This window comes from Lynx canadensis, chromosome C2 (assembly GCF_007474595.2).
Source record: "Lynx canadensis isolate LIC74 chromosome C2, mLynCan4.pri.v2, whole genome shotgun sequence".
Lineage (NCBI taxonomy): Eukaryota > Metazoa > Chordata > Mammalia > Carnivora > Felidae > Lynx > Lynx canadensis.
The window spans coordinates 4635048-4660277 of NC_044311.2; the positions used below are offsets into that span (position 1 = coordinate 4635048).

A 25230-nucleotide genomic window follows, 5' to 3' on the forward strand; every position below is an offset into this window, starting at 1 on the left:
ATGAGCAAAGGCTGGCTTCGTTTGGGCAACTACAGGTAATTCCACAATCTCCTAAGAAAGGTACCTACTATTTCTCAGACCAAGGAATTCTGTTACTAGGGCAGAGGTGGGGTGAGGAACAAGGACGTACTAGCTTCTTTCCAATTTCCCTCAGGGGGACAACATTTAACTTGTACCATTGGCTAATGACTATTAACCAGAGCTAAGCATTTACGAAAATGCAGAGTGATATCATACAGCTGCCCTTCAATTCTTAAAAAACAAAACAAGATCCAAAGATGAAAAAGTCCTTGTATTTGTCACAATGTGCTTGCCCACCAAGATTGGACTTGCCCATTGGCCTTGGGGGGAGCGAGGGGGGGTTCACTTCCTTGGAAGACCATTCTCTGCCCACACCCTTACTCGGTCCCTGCATTTTTGTGCACTTATTATGTCCCTATAGTTTTCTCGATCACAGTTCAAAAAATGTGTGTGTGTGTGTGTGTGTGTGATTTAATTAATCTCCGTCTCTCTCTCTCTCTCTCTCTCTCTCTCTCTCTCACCAGGCTCTACATTCCAGGCCAAGAGACCGAATCTGTTTCCTCCCTGCTCCATCACGATTTTCTAGCACCAAGTCTGGTCCAGAGCAGATGCTTGACAAAGATGTGTTGAAACTGTTGCCCCTGTCATTGTGTCCTCTGGTTGCCACTCTTGTGGTTTCGGTAGCCCATCTGGCCTGGTCCAATGAGAAGCTAGGGGCCACTAGGGTATTTGGAGCTCTCTGAGAGCCAAATGCCCATTAGGAGCCTGGCACTTAGAACAGGAGCTTTTAATCGACGTCTACGATAGAGTCGTAAGTTCTCTCCAAAGGACATGAGCTAAGGCAAACACGCAGGACCAGATACACAATCCCCAGGATCTGATACCAAATGAAAATGCAGGGCCCCTTGTTCAGATATTCTCAAGAATTTCAAACAGACCCATAAATCCAGAGAACAAACTGGTGCTTGCCAGAGGAGAACGGGGAGGGGAAGTTGGGCGAAAAGGGTGAAGGGGAGTGAAAGGCACCGGCTTCCAGTCATGGAGAGAGTAAGTCACCGGGATGAAACGCGCAGCACAGGGAATATAGTGAGTGGCACCGCAACAGCATCCGATGGTGACACAGGAGCAACGCACGCGGCGGGCACAGCGCAGCGAACAGCGATGCTGAATCACTGTGTCCTACACCTGAAACTAATGTAACATTGTGTGGCGGCCACCCTCCGCCCGAAAACAACTTAAAAGTTAAAAAACAAGGGGACTTCAAGATGGTGACAGGAGAGCATCAGAGCAAGTACAGCGGCCCGGGTGAGACCGCACAGGTGGCGTTCCCACGACGCCGGCCTCGCCCAATTTACGGCTGATCAGGAAAAGCTGGACACAAGGTCACGATTTTCTGTTAGACAACTGAGGGAGGTTTGCGTTTATGAAAATTAAGGCCTTTTAAATCGCCAGATGTATTTCCTTTCCCTGCACACTGAGGAGGGGTCTTGGGAAAACTAATGGATCCTTCCGTCCCCGTACCCAGTGGGGCCACCTCTGTGTTTCCAAAGGCTTCCTTAAGGCAGACTGGTTTGTCCTTCTGCGAACAGCCCTGAACTCCTTGCTATCCGGCAAAGCCCCGTGGGCCCTTCGGCCTTGCAGAACCGCCTCCACCTGAGGGTCCAGGGTCCAAAGACACGGATTCTGAAGCCAACACGGGCTCCGGTCCCAGCGCCGCTACTTACAACCCAATGACTTGGAGCAAAGTACTTCGCCTCCCCAGAGCCTCGGTCTCCTCGTCTATAGAGTGGAAGCGACGGTACCCGGCCCAAGGGGGCGGCCGCGAGGACTAAACACGCGACAAAGCGCAGAGGGCTGCGCGCACGAGCGCACAAAACGGGGACGCAGCCTCGCCCGCACCGCGCTCCTGCTTTAGTCCAAAGCCGAGCCGGGGAGCGCAGCCCGCCTTCGAGCAGGGAAACCCCGGCTCTCTCCCCACGCCCGTCGCTGCGCCCTATAAATAGCCGAGCTAAGTCACCGTCTCCGCTGGAGTCGCTGTTCCTTGGGGTGAGGAACCGGGCGGCGGGCGCAGGTGCTCCCTCCCGGCCGACTCCTCCTCGGGCGTCTCGTCCCCGCACCGCCCCTCCCGGGCACCCCCGCGCCGCCCCCGGGCGACGCGCGTCCGGCCGGGCGGCAGGACGCCCCGCGCCTTGACCCCGCCCCCCGCAGGCGGACGCGAGCCACAGCACCCGCCCAGCACAGCCCCGCCCCGCACCGCACGCCACGCCTCCCCCGCGCCCCGCTGCCGGATGCCAGTACCGGCTGCATAGTCACGCCCGTGCGCTGCGCCGGAGGGGGCAGCGGGCGTGCGCACCGGCGAGTCCGGGGGAGGGCGCGGGGGCGGCGGGGCGGGGCGGGCATGGGGGCCCCCGGGACCGGCCGCTGAGCGAGCGCGCCGGCGTGCGGCGGGAAGGCCAGCCTCGCGGTTCCTCCGGGAGCCCAACTCCGTTCCCGCGCCGCCACGATGATCCCCCCGAGCGGCGCCCGCGAGGACGGCGTGGACGGGCTGCCCAAGGAGGCGCCGAGCGCCGAGCAGCCGCCCTCTCCGGCATCCACCGGCAGCCAGGAATCCAAGGTACCGCGCGCACTCGCCCCAAGAGAGCACGAACTCACTCTCCTCCTGCCCTTCTCCGTGTCCACCGTCGTGTCCCCGGACTGGCGCCGGTGCCGGCGGGAGACGTGCCCCTAGCTGGAGCCGGGCTCCCCCGAGACCTGAGTGTCGGGCGGGACGCGCAGGAGAGCTGCCGGAGCGCGTCGCGTGGACCCGGCCTCCTGCCCACGCAGACCCGAGGCTGCGCGGGCTTCTCCCCCCGGAGCGCACGCCGGGCGGTGCGCCCCGACTCCCGGGCTCAGAGAGACCGCTTTCGCGGGTGGCTGGCGGCTGGGCGGTTCCGCGCGTTCCGCCCGCCGGTGCCCCAAGCGCGGGGTGGGTGTTGAGCGGCTTCTGAAGGCTGAAGGAGGATAGACAGCGAGGGATGCACCTGCGGAAGGGCTAGGGCGCCTGCGGCCGGCCAGGGGTTGTCTGTGTCCCGGGCGTCTCCGAGACGAGACGTTTGGCTTAAGTCAAGGGCTCACCCCTGACTTCGGAGGAGCCGAGCGAAGGGAAGAGCCGCGTGCGTGGGAAAGTTGCTGTTCCTCTTGTGGAAGTTAATACGTGAAGAACTTACACTTGCTTTTGCGAGTGGCGCTAACGCACATACACAGAGCCACCCCCGCAGCACCCCTGCCACGGTTCCGCTTCCCCTGAAACGCTGCTGGGTGCCGGGCACGTGCTTGGGAATCTTGGACGCGGAGGGCGTAAAGCGTGGCCGCTGGCGGTGACCCGCCACATGGCCTCGCGGCCCGGGGGTGAAAATCGTAAGATGGAGCTTGTGGTCGCGAGGATTCCTTTACGTGCGGGGCTCCTGGCGCCTTGTGCAGATCTCCTTGAGAGCTCCCCAGGCATCTTCGGAATGCTGGGCAGTTGCTGTGCAGGAGCGAAGGCAAGGGGGATGCCGGTTCGGAGGGCAGGTCAGACGGGGCAGAGACAAGCCTCATCCCTCTGTCCCTTTGCATACACCCGTCAGAGCCGTTGGCAAACCCACAGGATCAAAATCCCAGCTAAGTGGCTCTCGGTGTAAGTGATGCTGGGCTCTGGGACACATCTCAGCCTCTGGCAATAAACCGTCAAAGAGAGCTTGGCATGTTTGGTACTGTCCGTTATTTTACTTATGGATTCATTTCATTCATGTTTATTTTTCTATACTTATTTACTTATTTTATTTTTTATTATTTAGTTTATATGTTTTAGGAGACTTTTATTTTATTGGGCGGCATAGATGTGTATTATGTGAGTTATTTTATTTATGTGAGTGTTATTATTGTGAGTGGAGTTTATGAGGTTATTGTATTTTATTTTATTTATTTGTATTTATTTATTTATTATATTATTTTATTATATTATTTTATTTTATTTATTATTTTATTTTTAGTATTTTATTTTATTATTTTATTTTATTATTTTATTATATTATTTTATTTTATTATTTTATTTTATTTTATTTTGTTTTATTTTATTTTATACTTTATCTTATCTTGTTTCATTTCATTTTATGGCCGATGTCTGATCAGGGATATACGTGTCAACTTGCCTAAATCTCAGCTGGAAATGGGGCAGAAGCCCCACCGCCCCCCCTTCCAGAACCACTGTTAAGAATTCATGAAACGGCCCAGTACCTGTAAGAGCTCCATCAGGGTTTATCCTTTTCCCTCCTGAGCTGAGGTGGGTCCACCCCAGCACAGATGACCCACCCCGAAGCAGCCTCACACCCTGCACGCACACACACACCACCTCTCCTCTGACTGGAAGTTTCTGGGCATCTCATCACTGTCTTGCCACTGACCGCCAGCCACCTAAGGGCTGTGGGTGGTGTGGGTTGGTGGCCGTCTCAGAGGTGATCTAGAATACGGTAAATGAAGGCAGCAGAACTCGAGAGCGAGACTAGTACTCAACTTTCTCAGTTGGGCCAGCTGCTCCCGCAGTAGGCGTGTTCTGGAGAGGGCTTAGCATTTGCGGATGCAGCAGCGTGGTTTAAACACACTGTATGGATTTGCTATTTATAGATACCCCAATGCAAATTCCTTGGCAGAGGAAAAACTACATATGCGATACCCATAATTATCCACTGATTTATCTGACTGTGGTTTCAAATTTCGCACATGCCAGTTTTTCTCCAAGTGGCCTAGACACCTGAAGTGCGCGTATACGGCCCGAAATTTATGGTCGGTGTTCTTGTCGGTGGAGATGGGCCGCCGGGGGGCCATGAACCCCAGGAAGCTGAACGCGAAACAGTGTGGCTGAATGTGAGTTTTTTGGGGTGGCATTGGTGATATTGTCAAAGCCCTTGTCCCTCAGAAAGGCTGAACCGCCTACACCTAAGAAGGCTCTATTTATTCTACACCAGGAGTGTCAGATTTGAAAGCTCACGGCTGTTTACACAGATGTTCCACCCTGAGGATGGAAGGAAAGGAAGGAAAGTAGGAACAAGGCAGTAGTAGGCACTTCTGAGATGATCTGTGAAAATACCACTAAAATGTTTTAGGTCCCTCTGAGCACTAAGCTTCCTCAAGAAAGACTTTTAAAATTACTTCCTAAAAAAAAACAAAAACAAAACCCCTTTTCTTCTCTGATTGGAAGGGTGACAAATACCCTTTGTAGAAATTTGAAAAGCCCGGACCAAAAAAAAGAAAGAAAAAAAAAAAAAAAAGTCCCTCATGGGCTCACCATCCCGAGGTGACTACCGATAACATTTTGATCTATGTCATACATCTTTTTGAAGATCTGCTTTTGTATTCGCGTAGCTGAGCGAACTATGGTCAGCATCTGCTGAATGTGTGCCGTGTATCAGGTACAACTTGAATCTTCACAATCACCCTGTGAGAGGGACTTATTTTATGAATAGGAAGCAGAGCTCAGAAAGGTTAGGGGACTTGCCCAAGATCACAGAGCTAGCTGAGAGCCACAGCTAGGCCAGAGCCCCAGGCGGCATAGCTCTGGAGCCCAGCCCTCCACCACAACTCCCTGTCCCGCTTGGGCACTGTTTGCCTTCCTCCTGGTTCCCCTAACACCCCACTCAAGTATTCCACACGCCACTCAAAGTCATCTACAGCAGTATTTCGGGCTTCTCTCGAGAAGAAATCTTTGAAAATAAATTGAGCCACATTATCATGTGAGATGATGAAAAACCAAGTCTTGTCCAGCTTCTCGGTGTTTGGTTTTTCTACTGTCCCCCTCCCCACCCCTGAAAATATACTTATGGAAACAACTAAATGGGATGTCACAGAATCATCTAGAAAGAGGGGCCGCGATAAATCCTTTGGTCGAGAGAGTCCATTAAGAGAGGACGATGATGGTTCGGTGCCCTGAGCCCATAAGATGTTTCCAGAAGTCCACTTTTTTTGCAGACTGTTTGGAATGGTACATCATAGATTATGGGCGCTGGGAACACTGGAGATCATCTACTCTCAGCGTTTTTTAAAATTACAGATACTTTCTATTGTGTATATTAATTTTGGTACGGAAAATGTCAACATACACAAAAACAGAGAAAACAGTATAAAGATCAGTCGGTCTGTGACTAATCACCTGGCTTCACCAATGACCGATTGATTCATGGATGGTCTCTTTTCATCTCTTACCTCCCACTACCGCCGCCGTCCCTCCTCACACACACTGGATCATTTGAAACCCAGTTCCAAACATCAAATCATTTCATCCATAAATATTTCAGGCTGCATCTCTGAAAGCTTCTTCGGGAAACATGACTACCATTATCACATGCTCACATACTTTTCTGTCGAGGGTCAGTAAATTCTTGGGGGGGGCACGGATGGTCCTTGGGAGATCCGTGAACAACCAGAACCGGCATTGAGCATCGTGCAGTTACGTGTAGATGTGCAGCGTCCGGGGAAAGGATCCATGGCTTAGGTCAGATCAGTAAACTATCTGTCACCTTCACTGGTTATTTAAATATCCTCTCCTTTTTTCTCTTGAGGAAACAGAGGCCAAGAGGAAAAGGCAATGACTTGCCTAAAATCACACACATTGCTAAGTGTCTTGGAGTTTAGTCCCCAGGGCACATTCCTGTAAACAGAAGTAGTAATGTAGTTCATGTGGTTTTCTTTTTCATAAAATTAGTTGCATTGAAGAGTTTGAAAGCCACTGATGAACCTCACCCTTCTGTCTTTCCATTAACGATTCCAGAAAGACCACAACCTCATTTTTTTTAAGTGCTGACGGAGAGCATGGAATACTAAGAAAAATGTCATGTATCAGCATCTCTTATTTCAATGAATATCTTTTCTCCTACCGACTTATTGGCAACATAGAAAACCTTACGAGGGTCTAATGTGAAGGTTTAATATGGATGCCCTTGGCCATCACTTAGATGACCCAAGGTCACGTTTTGATGATGTGGAGAGATTATAGGTTTTGAGGTCCAATAGACGAGAGTTGAGATCTTTTCTTATCAGTTGCCCTGTGACTGTGGGATGGTTGCCTAACCTCTCTGAGCCTCAGCTTCCTAATCTCTAGAGTGGGCATGCTGATACCCAGTTGACATGTTTTGTTTTGTTTCTGTAAGGCCAGTGACCTACTACGTTTTAAGCATTTAAAAGCGTGTGACATTGTTGACTTTCTCTTCCTGCTTCACATTAGATGCCTTCTGTCACCAGCCAACCCCAAATATCACCGGAATCATTTCAGTAACCAAACCCGATACTGCAATAGTATAACTGAGTTTTTCTCCCTTTGGACTATACCGATGCTGTTGACTGTAGAGCGTGTTACACCTTAGCTGTTTTGTATCCCCGGGAAGATAAGCCACAGACTCACCAGCCTGTGGCTTCAATTTTGAAAGGGTGATATAAGCCACCCAGTGGCCCATTGGAGCCAGGAACCAAGGACTCCCCTTATTCCTGGATGGTTCTCTCTGGACGTGGCCCACCATCCAAGTTAGGGGAGAAAAATCTCTTCACCATGAGGATGCATCTCCCGGAAAGGGTGTGTCCATCAATCAGCAGCTGTTTATTGAGTGCTGTCTTTGTGCCCAGCTTGTCCCATACACATATATGAAGCTATCATTGGTAAGGATTTTAACTTCTACTCAGGGGAGATGATGGAACCTTGACTTTGCATCCAAATCTCTTGGGGAGTCCAGTCCACAGGTTAGAGCGCTAAACTGAAATCTCTGAACGAGGGTCCCAAGCATGAGTATTGTTGTAGAGCTTCCTTAGCGATTTCATCGTACAGCCAAGTTGGAGGAACGCTGGCTTAGACCATCAAAGAAACCAAAGAGAGAATAAGAATTGAGTACGAATTGTAGATTGTCGAGATTCTCTTCTTTCCAACCACCGTACCTGAAGGAACCATTTGTGATTACTCTTCTTCCCTTCCCATTTATCCTTCCTTTCCAAACAAATGGCTCTGACAAGTGACCCACTGTTGACTTTCACACGGCCAGATGATCTTAAGCATGTCTCAGATGCAGCTGGATTTACAAGGCTAGCTATGCTCTTATTATGTTATTTTCATAATCAAAAATAAAAGGTGGAAGACAGAAAACTATAAAGAAAAAAGTTCTTTATCATGCAACCTAGATATAAGGGTTGTTTCGTTACTTGCCATATTTTTCCACTTACATTTCCTTTATATGTGTGCACACACATACTTGAAACAAAATTGGAATAGTGTATACGTAAATGCACGATGTACTTTTTCTTGAACCTGATGTTATACAGAAATTTCCCATGTACTCTGAGATAATCAATAACATGAATAATAAAAATAGTGCAACATTCTACTTCACTGTTAGGCCGCATCTATTTCATTGGTCCCTTCTGACTGCATATTTAGGTTCTTTTTACCTTTCACATATTTAAAAACATTGAAATTTGGGGCACCTGGGTGACGCAGTCGGTTAAGCATCCGACTTCGGCTCAGGTCATGATCTCACAGTTTGTGGGTTCAAGCCCCGCGTCGGGCTCTGTGCTGACAGCTCAGAGCCTGGAACCTGCTTTGGATTCTGTGTCTCCCTCTCTCTCTGCCCCTCCCCGCTCTCACTCTGTCAAAAATAATTAAACATACATACGAACATACATACATAAATAAATAAATAGTAAAAACTTTGAAATTTATATCCTGATACATAAACATTTGAATATATTTCTGACTGGTTTCATAGGAAGTAGAGCTGTTGGGTCTGGTTATAAACACTTCCAAGGTCTTGTATTCTCATTGACACGGTGCCCTCAAGAAAGACTATTACCGTAGTGTTTCATCTCTTAGTAAACTTTTTTATTGAAATATGGCATCCTACCAAAAAGTGCACACATCATAAGATTCCAGCTTAATTAATTTTCAAACAATAAACTTTTGATCTCTCTGTAACCAATGCAAAAGTCAAGAAATCAGATGTTACCAGCACTGTGGAATCTCCCTCAGACCCCCTTCTGTCATCTCTAGCTCCCCAAAAGTAAACGATATCCTTCTAACACCATAAATTAATTTCAGTCATGTGTGCTTTGTGGAAATGGAATCATGTAGTGGAGACTCTTTTATGCCTGGCTTCTGTCACTTAGCAGGGTGTTACGAGCTTCATGTATGCCCGTGCGTGTAGCAATCATTTTCATTTTCCTTGCTGTATAGCATTCCACAGTAGGAATGGTTCACTATGTATCCACTTTACTGATGATAAACATTTGGATTATTTCTTGGTTTGGGCTGCTTCAAGTAGGACCCTATGATCATCTTATATATGTCCTTATAGATATCTTATATATATCCTTATAGATATTTTCTATCTATCCTTATAGGTATCTTCTATCTATCCTTATAGATATCTTCTATCTATCCTTATAGATATCTTCTATCTATCCTTATAGATATCTGTTGGAGCAGCATTGCTGGGTTGTAGGGCAGACATGGGTTCAGCCTTGGTAGGCATTGTCAGCTTTCCAAAGTAGCTGTACTAATTCATACTCCCTCTAACAATGTAGAGTTCAGCCTCCTCCTTATCCTACCAATACTTGGTATTATTGTCTGTCTTTTTCACTGCAGCCGTTGTCATAGGAGATTAATGGCATCCCACTGTGTTTTTAACTTGTATTTCCGCAACGAATAACGAATTTAGCAGTTGGCAGTTTTTGTGCTTTTTGGCATTTGAATATTCTCTTGGGTGCAGTAGTCGGTCAAGCCTTTTGTTTCTTTTCCTGTTAGGTTGTCTGTCATTTTCCTTTTAATTTACAGGAATTCATTACATGATTCTAGATACAACTACCTTCAGAGATAAATGTATTGGAGATATCGTCTCCTACTCTGCAGCTTACCTCTTCTCTTCTTAACAGAAATTCTTATTTAATTAGTTTATTAATTCACCCTCTTATGGTTGTTAGTGCTTTCTGTGTTCTGTTTATGAAATCTTTGCTTACCCGAGAGGCATGAAGGTATTCTCTTACATTCTTTCCCAGAAATGTTATGTTTTGCCTTTCACACATAGGTTTATAATCCACTTGGAATTGCTCTTTTGGTATGGTGTGAGGTAGGGGTCGAGATTCATGATTGAACTGAATTGCCACCTTTGTTCTACCCGTGATATAGACCACTCAAGTGTGTTTGCTTCTGCAAGTATCCCAGGGTATCATTAACTGAGAACCCAATTTTCTGTTACTTCTTCAGTTTGGGGGTTCTCAGACCAAACTGTGTTGTAGAAATTCGAGCCTCAAATCTATGTAAAGGCAATCTGTGATTATGAATTCTCAGGAAATATGTATGTTTGTGTGTATTTTCCACTTTATGGCTATGCTAAGATTTCTTTATCATCAACCCAAGTTGGTGAGAAATTTGTTTCTAGTTCATTCTTTCTTTGTTTTTCAAATATCCCCTCTATCCAATCCCCCTAGGTGGTTTTTTTTTTAATTGGTGGTAAAATATGCATAACATCCTATTTCCAATTTTAACCATATTTTTAAATGTACAGTTCTGTGACATTAAATACATTCACACTGTTGTGCAGCCCTCACCACCATCCATCTCCAGAACCTTGTCACCTGCCCAGACTGAAACTCTGTGCCCATTAAACAGTTATTCCCCATCTCCTTTCCCTGGCCTCTGACATTCTAGTTTCCAATTCTATGAATTTGACTACTCTAGGTACCTCATATCAGAGGAGTCACGTAATATTCATCCCTTTGTCATTGGCTTATTTCACTTACCATAAATCTTTAAGGTTCATTCAGGTTTTGGAATATATGTCAGAATCGCCTTTTGTTAAGGCTGAATAGTATTCCATTGTATGACTATGTCACATTTTATTTATCCATTCACCCATCAGTGGACATTTGAGTTGCTTCCACTTTTTGGCTATTGTGAATAGTACTCTTACGAACTTGGGTATGTAAATATCAGTTCAAGTCCCTGCTTTCATTTCTTTTATGTGTATAGCCCAAAAAGTGATTGCTATATTACATGGTAAGTTTTTTGTTTGATTTTTTGAGGCATCATCGTATTGCTTTTTCCTCACTGGCTGCACCATTTTAGACTCACAGCAGCAAAACCCTTGTTCACAGGAACCAGGGTTCCAGTCTCTCTGCATCCTCTCCAACACTTGTTATTTTCTGTTTTGTTTTATTTATTTTTTATCCTCCTGGGCATTAAACGGTATCCCATCATGGTTTTTATTTTGTATTTCCCTGGTGGTAAGTTGAGCATCATTTCACGCACTTATTGGCCATTTGTATGTCTCCTTTGGAGACATGCCCATTCAAGGCCTTTGCCCGTTTTTAAATCAGGTTGTTTGGGCTTTTTGGTTGAGTTATAATATTGTAGCCTTTTACATCAGAAAATTTGAAGGACAAAAACATATGGGGTTTTCTTACTGTTTTAACTACACACAGGGTTATTTCTGTGTTTTAAAAACTAGTCTTTCTTTTGCATATTATCTGCTCATGTCCTCATCCATTTTAATAGAACATTCATCCATTTCCTATTGATTTTTAAAAATTCTTTATAAATATTAAAGCGATGATCTTTCATAGATGTTGTAACATTTTCCCAGACTGAAATTTGCTTTTTGATTTTATTACATTTTCAATCTAGAAGATTTCTTTTATGTTGTTAAATGTCTCCGATTCATTTAGCTGTGGCTTCTTTTTTCCATATATTTAGAAGAGTCTTCCCCACCCTGGGAGCAGATAAATATTAACCTGTTTGTGTCTCTAGATTCTTAATACATACTTGTTCATTTTATCACCTTAATCCATCTGGAATTTATGGTGTTATGTGGTATGGAAGAACTCTAACTTTTCCCCCAGGGATTAATAAGTATTTCTAAACCATTTATTGAATAATTCATCCTTTTTTTTGCTGATTTGAAATGTTACATTTATTATGTAATAAATGCTAATATGTACTAAGTTCTCCTTTAGAGTTATCTGTTAAATTCTAGTGATTTTGCATATATCACTATAGAGTATTTTGGCATTACTATTATAATGTTTTAATTATTGTAGCTTTATAATAGTAATTGGCAATACAGGTACCATCCTGGGAGTTTTATTTACTTAGCTGCATACCTTTTTTGTTTTTTCATCAAGTTGCAAAAATGATATTTGGAAAGTACTTGCGTGAAGCTTTGAAGATCGTTTCAGTGAAATCTTTACAAGTGACGGGATTTCGTATCCAGGAACATAGTATACGTATCTTTCGTCGTCGATGTGTCTTTTATGACATTTGTAAGTGCTTGGGAGTTTTCCTCAAATACTTTTTGCCCAATTCTCTGTTAGGTATTGTTTGGGTATTTTATACTCTGGGTTACCGTTATGAACCACCCGTGGTGAGAACTGACATACAGGAAATTTGTTTTATATTAATTTTATAATCTAAGATCTTTTAGGTTCCGTTTCATCCATTCCATCAATAAAGAAATACAGTGTCGCTTAGTGGTCCAAATCCCACGGCGCCACTTTGAGATGCCGCTTATATAAGCTTCCCTGTCCTTCCCTTTCCTGACCTTCACTGTTCTTTCTGGAAAGTGAGCATAATCCCGTCTGCAGCATCATCGCTAGGGTTAAATTAAGGAGTGTATGCTAAGCGCTTACCACAGTGTTGAGCCCATAATAAGTAAATGCTAGCTATTGTTGTTAGATTATCATAATACCTGCAATAATAATTTTGCCTCTCTAAATATAACTCTCATTTTGGGAGGTGGGGGAGTAGAGTAGGCTTGGGATAAGGCTTATTGCATGAGAACTCCCCAAACAGGGTAAATATGAGCGGAGGTATGGAGCTAATACCTGGCCCACTTTAAATGCCAGCAATATGGGGCGCCTGGGTGGCGCAGTCGGTTAAGCGTCCGACTTCAGCCAGGTCACGATCTCGCGGTCCGTGAGTTCGAGCCCCGCGTCGGGCTCTGGGCTGATGGCTTAGAGCCTGGAGCCTGTTTCCGATTCTGTGTCTCCCTCTCTCTCTGCTCCTCCCCCATTCATGCTCTGTCTCTCTCTGTCCCCAAAATAAATAAACGTTGAAAAAAAAATAAAAAAAAAAATAAATGCCAGCAATATTTTATTGTAAATGGACACTGTCTATAAGTGTTTATTGTACAGTTGTTGGTACTACGGGGTGGCCTTAGCACTCTTGTTCATCAACCCCCTGGGAAAGCCACTACAAACTTACACATTCCGCCTAAGAAATACAAGGTGGTGTTTTGCAAATTTAACTTCAAGACAAATCCATTTGCAACCAAATCATTTCTTAAGACCCCCTTCTCTACAAATCCCAGACTTCCCACTCCTGTTCCCAATTAAACTGAGACAGTCTTTCTCGTGTTAAGATGGGGAATGTTCTTAGCTTACTAAGAATTTCCATCAGGAATGGACGTGGAATTGTTTCCAGCGATTTTTTGGCAAGTATCGAAGTAATCATGTGATTTTTTTTTCTCGTCCTTTGGCCTCTTTATGTGATGGATTATATTAATAGATAGCCTAATATTAAACCCTTCTTACATTCCTGGAAAAGATCCTACTTGGCCATGAGGATTTTCTTTTAATAAACTGCTGGGATTTGATTGCCAATACTGTATTATTTTTACATCCATATACATAAGGGAGATTGTTCTGTGACTGTTACTTTGTGTTCTTGGTCAGATTTTATTTTTAAGAATATGCCAAGTTTTAGAAATCAATTTGAGAGGATGTCCACGGAGGCTTTCACTTGTTTTGTTTTTGTTTTTTCTGTGGAACAATTTGTAGAACCCAGAGCCCCTCATTTGATTTGTGGGGGGAAAAAACCTTGCTAATAATATCTAGACCTAGCACCTATTTTCAAATAAATTTTGAGCACATTGTTTTTTATTTTTCTCTTCTGTCTTTCTCTCTCTCTCTCTCTCTCTTTTTTTTTTTTTTTTTTTACAAATTGGCATGATTCAGGTTTGTTAATTTGGTTTTTTCCATAAGCTTATTCATTTCCTTTAAATCTTAATAGCATCTCTGGATGAGTTGTCGTAGAAGGAGCCCTGCACCTCCCCTCAATCTCTCCCTATCCTCACTTCCTCTAGAGGGGTGCCCCTGCGCTCCCATGCTGTGCACACCCGGTTTTGTAGTTCTCTGTGTTTATACAGCATCGGTGCCTCGATCCGGGTTGGGATCAGGGGCTCTGTTAAACCCCAGTGCCCCCTCCTTAAATCCCTCACTTCGTTGATTCCCTTCCTATTGGTAGAACAGTTCCTCTCTGGCCCTTCGGGCTATCACTTCCCCTCCAGCCGTCACTCCCGTGTTGGTCCTCCCCAGCCTCCTGCTGTCAGCCCTCAGTCCCTTGTCACTCTCCGTCATCTCTCTGCGTGCCTCCTGGCACGTCTTACCTGTTTCCATTTCACCCACCGGCCGGTAGCTTGCAAATCTGCATCCAGCCCTGACATCGGTCTTCTGAGCTCTCGACTGACATACCCGGCTACCTTCTGGACAGCCTGTCTTGCTTCCCCCCCCATACCTTTTCAAGTCAGCCCCCCCTCAACCAAACCCCTCGTTCTCAACTCAGATGCCAGCCCAGTTCTTTACGTATTCTCACCCGCATGTGAGCATGATGCACAAAGTCCACCAACCCGAGCCCGAAAACCAGAAGTCATCCTCGATGACCCCCCCCAGGAGACAAGATGGCTGTCAGCCCCCGGGGGGTGCTTCATTGATCTGGAAACGAAGCTTGCCCGCGCTGCCTGTTGCTAAGGGCCCCAGAGCTTGAAGTTCCCATCGGCATGTTTCCCCCAGGGCCGGCCGCGGCTGTGACCATGGCCTGGAGGACTGAGTCCGGACACAAGAAGAGGCCCAAGAGGAGGGATCCGGAACAGGAATGCCACTGTTCTTTGCCCCCCAAACCGACATGAGGGAAAGTAGTAAGAAGAGGTGCTAGAGGACCCCCGGCTGCCCTCCCTCCATCTCCAACACTCTGAGTTTTATCAGAGCAGGGTAACTTGGAGAACTCGGGGAGGGATCCCCACGGCCCCTCGCCCCGGTGATGCCGGTCACTGGCAGAAGCCCTGTCACCGTGTGCCCGCCCTCCACACAGATCTGCTCGCCTGCTGATCTGGCCCTGTTTGCCACCCTCCCCAGGGTCAGCATCCCCCCACACACACTCCGCAGTCACCTGCCCGCCCTGGCGGGTCTGTCTGTCCCCCGCGATGGCAGAGCCAGGCCCGCTGTCACCCGTTGCAGCCCCACTTCTGGCCGGACCGTTGGCGACGTTCACGGGCTACAGGTGACTCTTCCGGATACCCTGGATTTTTCAGTCCTTGAGCTTTTCTCCTCCTAAGGTCTCGTCTTCCGTTCTCTTCTACATCCCCACCGGCTTCTGTGATCATCCCCGAGAGGCTTCCCGTCCTGTGACCTGGCATCTTTCCATCTAATCCCCTCTCACACCTCTACTCCAGGAGTGTTTCAGCCCGACCAGACCATAAAATCCCTTAGCCGGCAAGCTCACCGCCTTTTATTTGTCCCTCACGCATTTTAGGTTCCCAGATTCCTTTTTGTCATCATCGTAATTACTCCCTCGCCAACACGCTGAACTCCTGCGCCCTTCTGTCCCTTTGTTCAGAATCGCCTAGAGAAACCTCACCTCTGCCTAAAGCCAATTTCCCACCTACTCCATACCCACACTTCTGGAGAAAGTAGAGAAGACCGATAACGAACAAGGTGACAAAATGCGTAACGTTTATTTCAGGCAGTGCGCAGGCTCTGTGGAAGGGTGCCGCGTGGAGGCGGGTAGCATTAGAGCTTTTCTGATCGGGGACGGATTCTACGAGAAAGGGACCTTGAGTCACAGCCCAGAATGGAGTGAGGGTGTCAGCTGTCATTCCAAGATCTAGGGTGAGAGGAGAGTAGGGGAGAGATCTGGACAAAGCCCTGGGCGGGAACAGGTTTGTGTACCTTGAGGAACAGCAAGAAACCTTGGGTGCTTGTGGCTGAGTGCTGAGCCCAGAAGGCGATACTCACCTCTAAAGAGGTAAGTCCCGGGGCTAGAACCGTACTGTCCAGTATGGTAGCCGTGACGTATGTGTGGCTCCCTGATTTTAAATCCATTAAAAACTCAGTTCTTTTGTCCCACTAGCCACGCTTCGAGTGCTTGTAATCATCTATGGCGAGTGGTTACCACAGTAGACACCGTCGATTACAGAACATTTTTATCATTGCGGAACATTCTTCTAGACAGCGCCAGCTAAATCCTGTGGGTCTGCAAGGGCCATGCTAAAGAATCTGGGTTTTGCTCTCACTTGGAGAGACCACCACTTGAGAAAGCCCGGGAGGAAGCGGGTCTGGACAGTACCGGGTTTACACCGTACAAAGGTTCCCGAGGCCGCTGCACGCAGTGGGACTACAGCATAGCAAGGGTGGAAATAAGGAGGCCACTTAGAAAGCTAGAGTAGTCCAGATGAGGGAGAATGCTGTGTGGGCACAGGTATTAGTTGGCGGAATCTCTAAGAAGCAACAGGCTTCAGGATAACGTTGTGAAAGGAGAACCCATGAGATTTGCTGGGAGTGGTGACGCGAGGCGTGAGGGAGAACAAAGAACTCGGGACGCTTCCTAAAAAGTTAAAGGGAGGAAGCCCTGTGCAAGCATGTCTGGGTAGCAACCGCAGTAAACGAGCAACGTGGAGCGTGAATTCTGTCTTACGGATGACCTTTCAAAGATGGAGACAGTAGGATTGGCGTGATTGATTTTGCACATGGGGAAGAAGGCGCAGGTCAGGAAAGTCGACGAGGTCAGATGAACATCTTAGAAGCTGGGCAGAGGAGAGAGTTAGATTTGAAGAGTGAGGACAAGAGGAGCCATTGATGCTGTACCAGGGAAGTGGCAGGTGGACCGGCCTGGAGAGAACCTAAATCGGGAAGGGGAACAATCCAGTCTCAAGAACACGCAGAGGGGAAAAGGGAAGGAAGAGGAAAAGAGCAAGCCTCAGAGGACTTTCAAAGACCAGGGCGAGCGCCTGGTTCCTCCACGGAGAGCCAGACTGCACGGGGGTGGAGGCCGTGTTCAGCCAGGAGGCCCCTTAATAAGCTGAATGAGATTTGCAGACTGATTTCTTTAACTACATCTCTTTAGATGATATTAAACTGAGGTTTCTTCAGGTGGGGTACATGTGACTTCGACACACATACGAAAAAAATTTATAAATTGGATCTCTGTTCATTGAACAGTATTTTCCTACTGACTCTTATTAAGAAATTTGAGACGAAGTTCCTGGGAAAAGCAATAATAATAGTCACATGATACAGATGCAGTAAATCTTTTAAATCAGATTTATGATTGAAAAATGCTAGGGATGATTGGCTGATAACATTAATACTACCATGCAAACTCAGTGACGACGTTTTGTTCCAGAAGCATTTTCTTGGAGTTCCATATCTTGGGGGAAGTGAGTTCCTTGCACCTCAGAGAAGTACCAGGAAACCTTATCAGGGAAGGACGCTCAGAAAGGGGTCATCCTAGTTGGTCAAACCTTCCTGATAACAGAGAACATGTCCTCGTGTGTGCCAGGCGTGTCCCTGTTGAGAATCGTCCTTGCAAACCTCTCTCTAATCTGGCTCACCTTTCCCTGCCTTCAAACCCAGAATATGCCACATGGAATTTCATTCACTTATAACAGAGGTGCACGTGCTCTGTCAATTTCAAAGCAATTATATCGGTTTTGTACTTGACTTTTCCTAATTAGTCGGGATTCCCATGTAAATACAAGTTATTGAACTTTATGCACGTAGGGGAGTTTTTGTCCCTTGTACCGAGGATTCTGCACTGCTCTTCTGGCTCTTGTGCCCGATTCCACCATTTTTCTAACCTTCCTTCTCGAAGGCCAGTTCTCTCTGCAGACTGCTTTGAGGCTTTCAACTTGCTTCTTCTAATTTGCTTTCGTGTTGGAAGATCAATCAATCATCAAACTGGTTGGAATTTCATGTTCCTTAAAACAGAATGGAAACTGAACCCTAATGGACTACCCGGTTAAAAAAAAAAACAAAAACCATGCTAAAGACATTGACAACAGAGGGAGATAAATAGAGGATTGTTGTGTCTTCGGGGTTTGTTTCCTTGTTTGTGATTTTTACTTAGTGATTGGTCTGGAAGTTCGTCAGGCTTTTGCTGATATATCCTGGTTCTTGGCTGCATTTTCTACAAGCCAGTTTCTGAGTTCCTGATAGGTTTTGTGTTTCCTAATTCTTGCTTAAAAGGCAAAGCTGGTATCCATTTGTTCAATTAACACATTTTTACTGGGTGCTTCATATGTTGGTCAGTTTGTTGGGAATCACTCCCGGAGGACCTGACCTTCCAGTTGAAACATTTGAAAAGATAAGTTCCTAAATACAAGGTCTCATTATCGTCAATTACTTCAGCGTGGATTTTTTTCTAACTGCCATAGTGGACTCTTTATATAGCCTGTAGATATAGCCAGGCAGATACATAGCCTATAAGCGAAATGATCCAGATAAATGTTCCATGAATAAGTTACATGAGGAAAGAAAAGGAGCAAAAGGAAAAAACATCCAGCTTACAAAATTAAAACCTGCAGTTACAGTTCTTCTGATGAGTTCGAGGAAGCACACAATGTAAAATCAGGAGGCTTCACGTCAGATCACGACTCGAGCCACTGAAACCCCTCAAACCCTCAAATGTGCAGATTCTTGCTATGAATGCTCTTTTTTCCGGAAGGAATACATTCAGTCTGGGTCTGATAACCCAAGTTCTCTAGAATTTCATGGGTTTTATGAACTTGCCTGAAAAAGCAATACGCGCTGTTTCCTAGGTGATTTGTTTGTTCCTGTGGTTAGAATTACTTCGGCAAAGTTCCTTTCATAGACTGCCCATAGGATGACCTTTGCAGATAGAAGGAAGTAAAAAAAAACCTGATTCTCTAATTCATAATAAATCATAGGGTCGAAGACGAAAGACATTTTATTTTTTTTTTTTTTATTTTTTTTTTCAACGTTTATTTATTTTTGGGACAGAGAGAGACAGAGCATGAACGGGGGAGGGGCAGAGAGAGAGGGAGACACAGAATCGGAAACAGGCTCCAGGCTCCGAGCCATCAGCCCAGAGCCTGACGCGGGGCTCGAACTCACGGAGCGCGAGATCGTGACCTGGCTGAAGTCGGACGCTTAACCGACTGCGCCACCCAGGCGCCCCCGAAAGACATTTTAAACTGCTGTAGGGAGCCAAGAGCAAAGTGCCAAGCCCTTCAGCTTCATGGAAGGACGCTTTCTGGTTCTTTTTTTTTTTTTTAATGTGTAGTTTTGAGAGAGAGAGAGAGAGAGAGAGAGAGAGAGAGAGAGGAGAGAGCATGAGCAGGGTAGGGGCAGAGAAAGAGGGAGACACAGAATCCAAAGTGGGCTCCAGGCTCCAAGCTGTCAGCACAGAGCCTGATGTGGGGCTCAAACGCACGAGCCGTGAGATCATGACCTGAGCCGAAGTCGGACCCTCAACCGACTGAGCCACCCAGGCGCCCCGACACTTTCTGGTTCTTCATTGGACCTTCACTTATAAGTCTGTCCATAGCCTGGTTGGACATCAGTCCAGAGAGCCTAAATGTCACTCTTAAAGCCCATGCACCTGGTTCCCTGGCTCTGGACAGCAGCTGTGAGACTCACAGTGGCCATTGAGGAGCCACAGCTTTGACCTCGTCCCCAGTGGTCAGATTCACCAAATCATATAGAGGCACCTCGAAGGAAGCTGGCTTCCAGCACATAAAGTTGATGTACCTGCAGAAGTTACCAGGCTTCTCTGTTTTTGTTTTTTTTTTATTATTATTATTCCCTTATCTTTCACCTTAAGTTGGGGTCTCTAGAAGCAAAGCATGAGCTTCAGAAGCATGTAATTTACTGAAGGCATGCTCTTAGGAAAAAACCTACAAGAAGGGAAGGAAGCAGGAGAGGACAGGAGACGGGACTGAACAAGAATGCAGTCTAAGGTGAAGTCTTCCCTGATCCACAGTGGGGCTCTGGGGCATCAGCTGCACCACCGAGTTGTCCCTGTCTCAAGGCGACATGACTGGACTGTGTCACTCTGTACGGGTCAGTCTTTGGCCGGAAGTGGAGGGGTGGGTGCGGGCACGTACATCATCTCCTACAGGAGACACTTCCCATTGGCTGAGGGCAATTCCCAGAAGAAGGAGCCATCCGCAAACCGAAGCAGCTGTGAGGTGGGCTCGGGGGCCCCAGTAGAGACGACTCGGGTGGGGGACCCACGGCCTCCCCCCACCTCTCCCTCTGTTGTTTTAGCCAGAGTGGCCCTTTCCCTCTTTCATGCTCCACACAGGAATTTTGCTAACGTCTTTGGTCAAAAAACAAAAAACAAAACAAAAAAAAAAGGGCTGCATTTGAAGACAGTCTGACAGACACCAGATGAAAGCATATAACAGCTGCTGGCTGGGGGAGCTGGTCGCCTACGCCATAACGCAGCAGGTGATGCAGAGCAGGAGAGTAAGCTAGGGATCTTGGTGGGACTGAGCACTGATGGAATCCCATATACCACCCCCCCCCCCCAGGAAGAAACGGCATTTCAAGGAGAAGGATGCCACGTGTTACAATTTCAGTTGGCCAACTTGAAGTGCGGAAAGAGCCAGGGGCGGCCCAGTTGCCTTGCTCCTCCAAGATGACCTTAGTGGTCTTACCTCTAAGGATAAGTGGGCATCCTTTTAGCCTCAAGATAAAGACCCCCCGCCCCCCCCCCCCCCCCCCCCCGCCGAGAAACTTGCTGCCACGAGGAAACAAACTCCAGACCCTTAGAAAGATTTTAACTAACGTGACTTGCATACGTGGGCAGGTTTTTAGGGAAGTTCTTCCGACTGACTTAGAAGTCGTTGGAATCAGTGCCCGGAGCCATCTACCTGGACGGTGGCTCTAGGTTTCGTGGGTTTGACCGCAGAACCATCAGTTCTGGGCCTCACACAGCCCCACTCGAAGTAGGAGCACTTGTGCTCGAGTGTCGTGGGGAATATTGGGAGAGATGGATAAGCAAAGAAAGGGATGAATGTGCTTTAAAAGGGGGTGGAGATAATGCTCAGGTTTGTGGGTATAAGGCAACAAAGTAACCGTGGCTGCCCTTTGGAAGCTTTCAAGTTCCAGACCCGGTGCTGGACACTGTATATTCATCACCTCCCTTGCAAATTTCCCAATTTGACAGATGATAAGTAGCCGGTAAGTGTCAAATTTAGGTCATCGGAGTCCAAACCTGGGCTGCCATGTTCCAGATTCAGCTAGACCATAAGATAGGCAAATAGATACAGAAATAGAAATATATAAATAGATACGTTGTAATAACTGTTCATCCATCTGCTGTCAGATGACCATCTGTCCATGTGTTCTAGAACTGTCTGAGAAGGTCACTGGATCGTTTTGAATCCTCGAGCATAGAAAATACCACGTGGAAAGAATGGATGAGATCATCCCAGACAATCCTGTAGCTTCAGGGTTGGGGAAACTGAGGCCCAGGGAGGTTGAATTCTTCTCCCACTTCCACAACAAGGACTACCCGAAGCCGCAGGACAGACCGTTTAGGCATCTACACTGGGTTAGGAAGCCTCATGAATCCCTCCAAAGAATGCCGGAGAGCAGTTGGTTGCCACGTGAGCATACACCAGCATCATGCTAGGGAGGGGAGGCTGTGAAAACACAGACGAGACCCTGCCCCCAGAATCTCTGATCCGGTAGGTCTGGGATGGGACCTATATTGCAGTTCAGACAAGGTTCAGGTGATGCTGACACTGTGCGTACAAAGCCTTTTTGAGAACTGTGGCCATTGAAGCAGCTGCCTCTGTGCATCGCTCTGGCTGTGGTTATATACAGGGGTTCTCTTGACTCAAGATAATCTGCACGTCTGCAAGGGCTCCGGCCGCGGCCTCTCTCAACCCATAGATGGCCAGAATTAATTCACTGGCGGGAGGGAAGCACCAGGAGCACGCTGATGACCCAGCGTCTCTCAGCCTCCTGTACCGACCGCCTCCTTCACCGGCTGTGGACTCGGATAAAGAAAACAAAGGAGGTTAGCTTCACGGGACTGAGGTTTTCCTTCCCAAAACGTCCAGACTTTTGCGTCAATTTTGAAACCACCAGGAAATCAAGCCTCTAAGAAGGTTGCTTTCCCTTCATTTTGGAGTCATATTGGCTTGTGAAAAAGCAGTCTGTGTCCCCTCTGGAAACAGAGAACAGATGGCCAACTGGAGGTTCATGAAGGAGGCAGGGGAACCTCCCAGCTATGCATTTCCTTGGCAGGGATTTCACATCCTAGGCCACGCACAGCCTGAGCCTGCCTTTTCCAGCATATTCATGGAGGTTTTCTTATGCTCAGGAAATACTCTTTTTTTTTTTTCCAAAGTCATAAACAAAAAGGCAGTAAGGCGCATCACTTCCGAAGTCTTGCAGAGAGATACCTTAAGAACCCAGACAGAAAATACCAAGTCGAATTGGAGCCACAGTTTTCAGCTGCCGCAGGGAACCCAAGAAGCCTGCGCTCACTGCTCTAGGGACGTGGCTGGAGATGAAGCTGGGAGGGCTGTAGCCACACGACTCCAGAGCTGCTGCCTTTGGGCACCTGGGGACCTGCTTCCTCTGCCCCTGGGAAGACAGCAGTAGGGATTCTCCCGCGCCTTGTGTCACAGCGAGCAAAGCCAGCCACGTGATGCATGGGGGCTCGTGCAAAATGAAACTAGGAGCTCTTTGTTCAAACGCCGTGAAGCATCGTAAGACCGCAGCAGAAGAGGATTAAACCCAATGCAGGGCCCCTGTAAGTGCGACCACACACAGGCCTTCACCGACGAAGCCGTCCCTGCAGGAGAGCCTGGCGGGGCAAGAGCGCGGGCAAGGAGGTGGGGGGCAGACCTTTCCCGGGGACTCGCTGTGCAAGGCGATCTACGCGCATCGTTTCATTTATCCTCATTTTACGGTTGAGGAAGCCGCAGGGGCCCAGGCCCGGGGAAGTGACCTGACCTGCCTGGAGGCCTGTGGCTGCCAGGGGTCTACGCTCAAGTTCATACCCAGTTGCGGCTCTGAGTCCCGGCCGGTTGGCTGGTTGGTTTTCCTTTTTCCGTATCCACATTCTCAAAGCGGCGACAGCTTGTAGGGGAAGGCTTTACATCTGTTTTCACATTTTATTCCCCACAAAGCCAAAGTAAACATTTAATATATATTTTTTTTATTTTTGTGACTTTTTAAATTTATTACTGAGAAACAGAGAGCGTGAGCATGGGAGGGGCAGAGAGAAGGGGAGACACAGAATCCGAAGCCCGCAAATGGTAGCAGCAGGTGCCACTTGCTGGGTCCTTGTTTACCGAATGCTTGCTACGCACCGGGCTCTTTAAATCCTGTCTGCAATCCTGAGAAGAGCCCCCTTGTCGTAGGTTAATACTCAGTCCGAGGTAACCAAACTGAGGCTGAGAAGGTAACTTGTCCAAGCAAATGGTCAGCCCTGCGTTATAGGTCATTAACGTCTTGGGGCGCCTGGGGGGCTCAGTCAGTTAAGCGTCTGAGTCTCGATTTCCACTCAGGTCATGAGCTCACAGTTCGTGGGATCAAGCCCTACGTCAGGCTCCCTGCTGACGGCACGGGGCCTGCTTGGGCTTCTCTCTCTCCCCCTCTTTCTCTGTCCCTCCCCTGCTCACTTGTGTGTCCTCTTTCTCTCTGTCTCTCAAAATAAATAAATACACTTAATAAAAATAAAGATCATTACAGACTCGCCATTCAGAAACCAAACCAGGTGTAGGTGTTTAATCGTCTTTCCTCTCAAAACTCCCATTGGCGTAGCAGAAACCGTATGGGAAGAGATCACATGGCTGACAGTGTGGGAAAACCCGGAAAGATAGCGTCAGCAGGCTGGAATTGGTGAGAAAGTTGTGGAAGATTTGAAGCAGAGAGCATTGAGGTAATGGAGAAAGCAGATGAGAGACAGCTGTCGTCCAAAGCAGGGTCTGGAGTTGGTAGTTACGCCACGAGTACAGATGTCACCAGAAGATCCCTGGAGACTGAGTCAGCAGCCGCAAAGAGCAGGGGTGGTCTCAGCAGGCCCCCAGGTAAGTCACGAAGAGCTGCCCACCTTACAGAGTCCCCGTCATTCCTCCTCATTCTCCAAATTTGCAAAGAGCTAGAAGCATGGGCTTCTGCCCGAAGCGAGCACCTCAGGAGTTGAGTCTGAACAACGCAAAGCATCGGCCTAGGAGGTCACCCAGAATGGATGCAGGGCCCAGGCAGAAGGCCAGAGCCCAAGATAATTCTAGACTTCAAAACTCCTGACTACAAGACAATAACAGAAGACAGCTCTACCCAGGAATAAGATATATGAAAGCATTCAGTTCTCTAAGTAGAATCCTCCAGACGTTGGCATTTATGGGAGTGTCCGTCCTGGCTACTTGATCCCCAGCCACGTACCCCAAAGCAAAGGCTGCCTCTCCACATTCCCGAATCTGACAGACGCAGGGGAGCAGAGGAGACAGACCCCAGCCCCCCACATGATCATGCTAGTTCGTCTCCCACAAGTGTGAACAGAAGCACGTACGAGAAGGGCCAGCATATGAAAACCTGGCACACTAACCCGGAGAAATGAGAGCTAGCGCAAGGATTATGGCCACACGTAAAAACTTCCCAACTGGCATCTTCAGAGACATTCGCATGTACTGTGACCATATCAGAAGAATGCGTTTCTATTTAAAACAAACCATCAATGGATAGGAACAAATTTTGGGGAAAAAATGGGGTTTCCAAAATAAAAAACAAAACGATCGGTGCAAGGTCTCAAAAGTAGGATAAACAACTGTGAAGACAGAGCAGCAAAGGTGGAAGGTAATGTGTCCCCCAAAAGATACACCCAAGGAAGGTAATTTATAAGAGAAAAGTCTCCAATTGAAAGTAGAAACGGGACCAGCCCAATCATCACCACTGAGAGAGAGCAGCTGAAAAGAAATAGAAAAAAAATAAGAAGAAAAAAAGTTAAACTATGGAAAAGAAATTGGGTTTAAAGCCAATTACATAAAATTGGCTTTATGTGTTCAGATTGGAAGGCCCCAGTCCATGCCGAGCGATAAAATGATTTCTCATAACCGAGGAGAATGTACCCCCAAAAAAGCAAGGGCAGTGAAACAGAAATAAATATGTAATCCCCTTCTTTGGTAGGAA

General features: G+C 47.1%; 1 protein-coding gene across 5 annotated transcripts in view; it reads left to right on the forward strand.

Annotated features, from left to right (window-relative positions):
• The first annotated feature begins 2431 nt into the window (after positions 1-2431).
• Positions 2432-25230, forward strand: part of STAC (SH3 and cysteine rich domain) — a 139417-nt gene continuing 116618 nt past the window's right edge. For all 5 annotated transcript variants that reach the window (XM_030329764.1, XM_030329767.1, XM_030329765.1 and 2 more), the window contains exon 1: positions 2432-2635. In XM_030329764.1, the coding sequence (XP_030185624.1) occupies positions 2525-2635 (111 nt within the window). In that variant the 5' untranslated portion in view covers positions 2432-2524. The remainder of the gene's footprint in view (positions 2636-25230) is intronic.